Consider the following 9,480-nt stretch of genomic DNA (forward strand, 5'->3'; position numbering starts at 1 on the left):
GCTTGTTCGAGTACAGTAGACAGTAGGAATCAAGATTGCAAAGAGGGATGAAGCGAAGACTTGTAGACAGAGATGCACCTTATGCAAAGGAGTGTAGGAGAAGTGGAGTCAACGCACAGAACACCGTTGCCACCGTTATGCACCTTAAGGTTCGATGCATGGTCCGGTGTACAGACGGGAGGCGAGAAACGCATCACCGCATCAGCTGTCAAACTAACATAAGAAGCAGGAAGAGCGACAAATTGGATACAGGGTTGATGCATCCTCATGACTCCCTTCCAAAACGTGATTATGTCGCAGCAAGCCCCTACCCTTACAACGTCAACGACGTAAAACAACGTCTCCTACTACTAGTCCCGCTCTGCTCAACAGCGCCGCTGGTCATCACAGTGCACCGAGAAGGTCTTCCTCTACACCTTGTTCAAACATCGTCTCTGCCGCGATCCATAGTCCACGGCGAGTCTTTGTGTTCGGCAGTGGGCGTATCAGGTAAAAGATCGTCGAGCCAACGCCGACGCGCGTAAGGACACTGGAAGGGGAACAGACGCTGCCGCCGCGGCTCTGCGTCGTGCCCAGCCAGGATATGCTGTTTTGGGAGCAGGAGCAGTGAGAGATATCAAAGTAGGGAAGTAGTTGTGAGGGCCCAGTACACGGCTAAACGTGCATTGAGGACAGTAGTACTAGTACATACTGTCGTCTTCAGAGAACTCCGACGGTGACAATAATATGAGAACGGGGTTCGAGTCCCTCCCTCATGGGAGCCGTCCATGAATGATATTATTGAATATCATTGATTGGTGTCAGGCCTCGGCACGTTCCGGATGCAGTGCCCAAAGTCCGTCCGGACCGTTCGGATACACCCGGGCCACCGCTTCCTCTACCCCCACTTCGAGTCCCTCTTGCCAAGATCCGCTGTTGCAACTTCATCGAAACATACTATCAGAAACCGGAAAGATGAATATGAAATCGACGCAGGTATCTATCCATCGCTGAGTCCATGACACGACCGGACTGTCACGCTTCGAACAGGGAAGTTCTTTCCGGATCGTTTGACCACGGAACATGTCTACAGCAATTCCTCCTGGTCTTTGCGCATCTCTGTGTTTCACAGGAGCTGCTGGGCACGTTGTGTGGAGCAGAAGTATTGCAAGCATTTTTCACTTGAAAGGTGTGACCACTGGCAGCGAGCTTGCCCAGTGGCTGCGAGTGCGTCCGGAATGGCGACATCTACCATGCTTCTAGCCTGCTTAATCCTAATGCCAGCCATAAGCTATGCTCCGGTCGTGAGGGACACAATGGTGATTGGTTACGACTCCGAGGACGCTTCCGCAGCACATTGTAGGTGTATTTGAGGCGCCGCAGCCAGCCCTTTGCTTTGACCTTTGGCCCTTTGTTCATTGCTATGGCGCTTGGAACAGCTTGCGTGGCCCAAGACAGCCATGTCCATGCCAATCCGTGGTCGCGGGCGCTCCTGAAAAGGTATGAGAAGGCATGTATCCTCCACCGCCTTCCACCCAACCGCGCCTCCCTTCAGAGCACCACGCTTCTCAGTCTCACAGCTGCCTCCTTTTTTCATGATTGTCTGGGTTCCATCTCTCCTGTGCGAGGCCGATAAGCTACTATCACATTACTCCCACCATACGCCATTCATATCTCCGCGACAGTACGTGACTTCTTGACCACCTTGGCTGTGGCTCAACCGCTGACTGAAACAACCATCCCTAGCTTTCACACTGCGACACGCTACTAGGTGCAATCGACGCAGGGAGCTCGCGAGCTGCCGCCGCGTTCCGCCCACCGACGTAAGTTGTCCATGGTGGTGTATCCAACTCCCCAGCACATGATTGAACCACTGGTACAGGGTGCGCGACACAGGCACCAACCCACGCTCCTCGCGAAGCACGAGTACCGAGGTACCGAGCCGTCGGACGCCAAGGACGAGTTTCACGTCGACAACGGCTGTGGGCTCTGCGGAACCTGAGAGCCAGAACAGTGAGCTGAGCCTAGATCGGTCTTCTTGTCCATTGTGCGGTAACACTCCTGTAGTTTCTGGCATCAAGGAGATACACTCGAAGCCCCCATACCCCTTGGATGTTGAGCAACATCTACACGTGGGGTCACTTCGTTTGTCTAGTCGGTCTTATACTTGCTCTCGTAGTCCTCGCCTCGACTCTCCACGAAGGTACGTGTCTATTGGTCATAACTGTCCCTGGTCATCTTGATACAGTCTGATGCATCCAATGAAGGCGTCGCAGTACCTCGGAGTCTTACGGCCGGGGTTCCCCACTACACCCCGGTGAGCCCGAGGGGGGTCTCGTCCCCTCCGTGTCTGCATGCCATCCCCATCCCTCATCAGGTCCTTGACTACTTGATTCATCTGTCATGGTACATATTCCACACAGACTTCATTGCCCTCGGCGCCCATGCCATCCCGAGGTGATAGGTCGAGAAGTCGCTCTTCAAAGTGCGCTTCATTCCTCACACCAGTGCAAGCCAAATTGCCCGTCGCCACTTGTTTGCGCCGGTCTCCGCCCTCACCTGGTAATTTGATACTCAACCACCCGTCGTACCTCAGAATATGACGCCCTGTCACTAGGAGCTACACCACCCCTGAACCATAGGCTCGCCCCCTCCTAGTCTCGCGCCATGACCGCCCTTAGCGTTCATCCCTATCCACACCCCCACCATATGCCCTGCATCGCACACGCGCATCCCGACGGCATCCCATGATCACATCCAGACCACTACCGCCATATCGTTCTCGTCCCTGCATCAGTATCACATTGTGAAGCGGTCTCAGCACCCCCCATTTCGCCCCATCGCTGGCGCTCCTTATAGCCTGTATCGCACACACGCATCGCGACGGGATCCCAAGATCACATTCAAACCACTACAACCATACTCAAACCTCTACATCCATACCCTCTCATTTACGGACGCACATGGTGAACCTCTCGCACCACGTCGTCTGTGCGAGGGCCGCGAGAGTCTGTCGCTTCCGCATGAGGAGGACTGCCGATGCTGTTGGAACCATGCAACACGCCTCCTCATTGTACTACATATGTGTATAGTTGCCTATAAAATCGCACTTTGCATACTATGCTCGCATTGTTGTGTCCGCAGGTAATGTTCCCGTCACTCAGCAGATACACTCAATCTGGAGATAATGTCCGAGAAACACGATGCCTCGTCGCGGTCAATGTCAGATTATCATGAAATGATGACTTGGGCTGTCGCACTGTCGCACGCAATTGGGAGGCGTGCTGTGGCGGGACCAAATACAGCAGCACTGATCATGTTCATGCGCTCTCGACCGCGAGGGCGTCTTCCATGTACGACGCTACATGTCATGTGCAGCACCGGTCGATGACCGGGCATAAACGTTCTCCTGGCTGTTCATTGCAGAACAACATTCGCATCAAGTATCAATAAATAGCTCCTCTGACATGAAAGTCCCCAGTAAAGCGTCATGCAGAACCAAGCTCCTGGTCATACTTTCTCAATAGTAGTCGCTCCACCCAACCTCTCGGGGGAAACGGCTTCTTCCACTGATTATGCAAGTGCACTGAAAACACCTTCCCCAACACGTTGTCCAGGCCTCCGCCCTCCTCTCTGCCGTAACCCATAGTCCACCGCCCGTCTCTAGGGTCGGAAGCGAACGGGTCCGGTAGACGATTGTCGAGTCGACACGAACGCGCATCCGAAAAGCAGAAGGGGAGTACCTTGAAGGGTGGGATGCCGCCAGCGAGCAAACGCCGCCGGAGCTTGAAGTAGAGGAGCGCACCCCAGTCGGTCGTGCCTTTGCGCGGAGGGTCAGAGGTGACCATGACATGGAACGCTTCGCAGAGGTAGGGGGAATGTTTGCGGAAGTGCATGAGCGCCCCGTTCATCGGGACGTACTTCTTGTCTACATGTCGGGAATAGGGTCGGACGAAGTTTTCGTACAATGACCAGAACAGACCACGTACCATAGCAATCCCACTGCGTCACGAACTCGTGCTCCAGCAACGGCGCCAAGTCCCTCGTCAGCAACGAGTCCATATCGATCCATACGCCCCCATACGCCCAAATCACCAGCAGCCGCACCAAGTCCCCATCGATCCACGCCCGCTTGTCGTTCACCTGGAGCAGCGGGCTGCCCTCGAGCTCCGTCCCACGAGCGAGGTGCGCGTAGTCCACGACCTTGAGCGCGAACGCGTCAGGGTAACGCGCGAGCCACTTCTGCAGGATTGGGTTGTGCGCGAGGTCTCCGTTTGACCACAGTATGAGCCGCGTGCGGTCCGTATCCTGTGTCGCGAAGAACGACTTGAGCATCCACTCCTGACGCGGCCCAAATGGCGCGAGGTCCGTGCGCCAGTACGTGTGGTACTGAATGCGCTGATCGCCGGGGATAGGGCGGGGAGGAGATGAGCGGTGGAGCGGTTGGACCGTCCCCGCGAACTCGTAGCAGTCCATGCCGAACTGCAGCGTAGTTCCCGCATGAACTTCTGTCCGTCGTGGGCCATATAGCGCGTCCGTTAGGTTGTAGCTCGGGGAGACTGCGCTGGGGCTGAAGCACCCGCCGAGAGGGGGGACCGTCAAGATCTCTTGCTTGACCCATGACCGGTTGTAGACCGCTATTTCAACGTGCGGCTCCCAGTACAACAGGCCAACGATGGCGAAGAAGACGAGCACAGGTACCGCGATCTTCAGGAATGCGAGGACTCTTTGTGGGCGGAGCAGTTGGCGGACTGTGTAGTCCATCCTCTGCGGTAGGGGTGTCCCTGAGGGACTTCCTGAGCGTGAGGACCTGTGACGAAGAGCAGGACTAGACGGTCTAGAGTATAATGGTATCGTGTCTTCAGAACGCGCCATGACTGGAGGCGACTTCCAAGGAGAAGGTCGTCGCAGGGATAACCCGGTCAGCGAGAATACTGAGGGTCCAGCTGAAGCCGTTTCGACCTCCGTGACTGATGCGGATGGCTTGCTGAAGTAGCTCGGGAGGTCTAGTGTAGAACTGAGCCAGCGAGGAGGTCAGAGCATAGTGGATCGCCGTAGCAATAGGTAAACCATCGTTGCCGATGGACGGGTCCGTCAACTTCTGGGCGCACCTGACTGCGCGCGTTACGGACATGAGAGCGTCACCCGTTCGAGTGCAAATTCACATCTCGATATCTGGCAAGACCACACGATATGCATTCCAGTCCACGACGACAACATTACAGCTACATGCAACGAGCGAACACATATTGGCAAGAGGGATCCACAGGGGGTAGTAGCGAGTAGCGAAAGTAAACGATAGCCGTATAATACGAGTCGAGGGCGATTGAGGCGACGGGAACAATTCAGGAGATCAACAGCTTAGAGCGTAGTCCTCTAGCGCGATCGCATTGGTGTAGGGCAGAGAGGGGTTCAATGGGGTGTAGGGCTGCTATGCAGTGGTGCTGGTGTTGGGGGTAACATTGCGATAATGTCAGGGGCAACGCGTCCAAAGGTGTAAGCGTAGATATTGGTTCGACTGGAGGGGGCGGAGTAACAACGGTGCGAGTCCGACAGGAGGCTGCGATGGTGAGGTGCGTGAGCGGGAGGGTCGAAAATGCGCGTCGATAGTGATAGTCAGGGTGATTGCGATTGGTTGTGTCGGTAAGGCGAGGCGCGATGCGAGTGTTCGAGGTGGGCATATGATATCGTACAAGGATCCCTTCTTGTTGCGATGAACTGAAGTTGCCAGAGCAAACCGAAAGAGCATTGTGTGTGTCGTGAGGTCGAGCCAACGTGGAACAACATCCATCCACGCACTCTCCCCTCCTCCTCCCCCGCTTCTCCCTTCCTCTCTCAACTAGAACATCCTCCTAAGCACGAAGACGAATCGCGATGGGACTAAGAAGGCTTCATCGCGCTACTGGAACCCCGCGGTACCCGTTCGGATATGGCTGCTGTTGAGGCACGGGACCACCGTTCACGCGTTGCTGCGGAGGCCCGCTTTGGTACATGACCTGCGGCGATGCCTGTTGTCTCGTCTGCACCTGGGGAACAGGCTGGTGCGCCTGTCTCTGTGCAGGCTGAGGCTGAGGTTGGGGCTGCTGAGCAACGGCCTTGCCCTTCTGCTGCTGCTCCGTGTTGTCCTCGGTAGGTCCCGTCGGCGCGACGTATAAGCCCTTGTCGATCTGCTGGGGGATCGGCTGGATCTCTGTACCGAGCTCCTGCTCGATCTTGTACAGGTTGAAACGGTCCTCGTATGTGACGAGGTTGATTGCGAGACCAAGATGGCCGAACCGACCCGAACGGCCGATACGGTGGAGGTACGTCTCCGCGTTCTTGGGGAAGTCGAAATTGATGACAACGTTGACGGCCTGGATGTCGATACCGCGAGTGAGCAGGTCCGAGCAAACGAGGTTGCGGCATACGCCGTTGCGGAAGTCATGGAAGACGCGGTTGCGGTGGGACTGCAGCATCTTCGCGTGCGAGTAGAAACACGAATAGCCGAGCTCGGTGACCTTCTTGGCGAGGAGCTCGACGCGATTTGTAGAGTTACAGAATATGATAGACTGGTTAATTTGCAGCTGCGGATAACGTTCATATCACACGAGCGATGATACGCAAGGATGGGCGGCAACACACCTTGGAGAATAAAGTATTGAGACAGTGCACCTTCTGCCGTTCTTCGACATAGGCGTAATATTGGGTGACACCACGGAGAGTGAGCTCCTCCATGAGGTTGATTTCGTACGGGGACTTCATATGTTTCTCCTGCAACACGGTTGGCAAACAATATCGGCAACAGCAAGCGACAGGAACTACGCACTTTGAAGTCCTTCACAATCATAGGGAACGTAGCGCTGAACAGCATGACCTGGCGAGTCTTGGGGAGGTAGGAGAGCAGCTGTTCCATGACGGGTGCGAACTCGGGCGACAGTAGCTTATCCGCCTCGTCCATGACGAAGACGGGGCACTCGCTGAGATCCGCAACGCCCTTGCCCGCAAGGTCGAGTATACGTCCAGGGGTACCAACGAGGACATGTACGGCCTCAGATAGACGTATGATATCGTCTTTGAGGGTCGTGCCGCCCGTGGTGACCATCACCTGGATGCCCATATGCTTCCCAAGCGTCTTGCAAACCTGGGCGGTCTGCAACGCGAGCTCACGCGTGGGGACGAGGAGCAACGCCTGAATCTTGTTCTTGCTCACGTCGACCTGCTGAAGGGAGGGGATGACGAATGCAGCAGTCTTGCCTGTACCGTTCTTGGCGCGTGCGAGGACGTCGCGTTTGGTGAGTGCGATGGGAATGGCCTCTTCCTGGATGGGGGACGGTCTTTCAAAGCCGGCCTCAAAGATGCCCATGAGAAGTTCCCGGCGAAGGAACATGTCTTCGAACTCGACTCCTTTGGTGGCAGTCACGTCTTCGGTCTGCGGACGGTAGTCTTTTGGTGGTGGGCGCAGACCCGTCTTCCAATTCTCAGTATGCCTACACCACACAAGGTCAGAGGAACATATACCAACGTGAGGCTGGCTACGCACGAGGTGGATGAGGAAGGGCGAGGTTGCTGAGCCATTGAGGTGGCGAGGGGATGTGTGTCGGAGCGGGTGTGTGGGGAGTGTCTTTGTCTAGTGCAGGTTCTGAATGATGGCCGGGAGACAATGTCAGTCCAAGGCTGGAAATGGGCAGCAAAGTGGGACGGCGTTGGCAGCGGCTATGGAGGTACGGGCGTTGTGTTGGCGGGAGGGTGGTCAAGGGCAACACGATTCGGTTTTTTGGCGACGCAAGTGCTGCATCTCCCTTTTCCCACGGGTGGCTTATTTAACCTATTTATTCCATGTGCCTTGCTGCCTCAAATCCCTTCTGAGCGAGAGCTGGCAGCAAGTCTGCGCGTACTGCCTGCAGTTCCAAGCGATTCGAGTGCTTGAAGAAGAGATCGTGTAGCTCGAGGAATCTACGCCCAGATATCCACTGGAACGGAACAGCGCCTCAAACCGCCTTGGCCTCAGTAAATATTAATTCAAGTTGAACCCCTTCAACACGGGCACGCTACCCATCCTACGAACCGCACTACGATGCACAACGCCCGCGATGAGGTTCAGCGCATATGGAAAGTCTCGAGCAAATCAGCCTTCTCATTCATAAACCGCATGTCGCTTGTCTCGTGCCCAGCATATCGCGCGCTTCAGAGCACGAGGGACTCACCAGGAAAACATTAACCTTCGGTTTATCCCAGGCACCACCCGTCGCGGAGCAAGGGAGAGCATTCCTAGACATCAACAATCGTCTACTTGCTGATTGTGATCAGAATTATCCACTCCAGATCAGCCTGCCAGGTGTTGTCGTGATTGTCCAGGCGAAGCAGAGTACTTCAAATGCTGAGGCAAACCTGTAAATTCCAGCCCCATGCCTGCCTCGAGCATGAGTCGTACTAACCACTGAACGTTTGACTTGAAACTTCATCAGCAAAAAAGCGAAACGGACGGTCAGTGATGACCAGGTTCCGCAATTCTGACCACATTGGGCAAGGTATGAGAAGTAGATGGTAAACCCGTACCAAATCCGCCAGGTGTGGTCTGCAATGGCCAGATGCCGCGGGGCGCCTGGACATTGATAGCCATTTCTCGCTGAGCATTCGGACAGCAGCTACCATATCATAGGGGAACTAAGGTCAATAATGTACAAGTTTGACTGAGTCAATGAACATACATGGTCAGTATCTGGGGCAAATTCTACCATGGATGCCCAAGCTCAAGCGAAACCATGCTCAGGAAGTAGCCAACGAATTATCACACGATTTGAGTTTTGTTTTTTTCTGATAATCAATGATAATTGGACGCGAACTACTATACATGGAAGAAGGGAGACATGGAGTTCAGTTACACACACCTAGTGTACGCAAAAGAAGGAGGGGTTAGGGTTAGTAGGACTGGTGCTAGATGATCAGGAGCAAGGACGATTCCGAAACGCAAAGTTACAAGTACACGACAATGTCAATGCAAAATACGAAAGGTCAGTGAGGCGCCAATGCTTACGGAGAGGGAAAGAGCGCAAAGGAATAGTATGCGCACATTGGACATACCTAGACGTCGAAGCCAGGGGGGTGGAACCTAGACATTAGTAGCTATGGCCCTCTTGTCACGACTCACAAAATTAGAGCCCAAGGGGCATGTTGTAGAATTGGCATGTCGTAGCGGGTGATAGAGAAGAGATGCGAAAGTGGTGTCGAGAGGTGGGGGTTTTGCAAGCGAGGGTTCAGGGCAGGGCTGGCAGAATGACAGGCCATTGATTGAGTTGCAAGCCTAGAAAACGCGTCATCGATGAGCAAGATCGAAAAATTATCAGTGGAGAGCACACGTAGAAAGAAGGCAGGGAGCGGATCATGAAGGGAACGTCACCACACCGGGCAGACGCTCACAATGGCTGTGGACGATGTCGTCCACAGCGACAACACCATCTGACAGCACGCGACACTGCTGAGTTGCCCCGTACTCACCCGCTCTGCCCGCATCGGCACTTCAAG

General features: G+C 54.8%; 2 protein-coding genes across 2 annotated transcripts; both read right to left on the bottom strand.

Moving 5' to 3' along the window:
- Positions 1 to 3,387: 3,387 nt before the first annotated feature.
- On the bottom strand, positions 3,388 to 5,030 carry DICSQDRAFT_138205 (glycosyltransferase family 32 protein). The gene is made up of 2 exons (XM_007367398.1): positions 3,969 to 5,030; positions 3,388 to 3,907 (listed from the first exon to the last, which is right to left on the bottom strand). Exons 1-2 carry the CDS (start codon positions 4,741 to 4,743, stop codon positions 3,468 to 3,470), a joined length of 1,215 nt encoding a protein of 404 aa, XP_007367460.1. The 5' UTR covers positions 4,744 to 5,030; the 3' UTR covers positions 3,388 to 3,467.
- Positions 5,031 to 5,256: 226 nt separating this feature from the next.
- DICSQDRAFT_88817 (eukaryotic translation initiation factor 4A-like protein) lies at positions 5,257 to 7,581 on the bottom strand. The gene is made up of 4 exons (XM_007367399.1): positions 7,499 to 7,581; positions 6,785 to 7,445; positions 6,601 to 6,729; positions 5,257 to 6,542 (listed from the first exon to the last, which is right to left on the bottom strand). The coding sequence occupies exons 1-4, from the start codon at positions 7,531 to 7,533 to the stop codon at positions 5,871 to 5,873; spliced, it is 1,497 nt and encodes a 498-aa protein (XP_007367461.1). The 5' UTR covers positions 7,534 to 7,581; the 3' UTR covers positions 5,257 to 5,870.
- Positions 7,582 to 9,480: the final 1,899 nt, after the last annotated feature.

The sequence above is a fragment of the Dichomitus squalens genome, assembly GCF_000275845.1.
Source record: "Dichomitus squalens LYAD-421 SS1 unplaced genomic scaffold DICSQscaffold_25, whole genome shotgun sequence".
Taxonomy (NCBI): domain Eukaryota; kingdom Fungi; phylum Basidiomycota; class Agaricomycetes; order Polyporales; family Polyporaceae; genus Dichomitus; species Dichomitus squalens.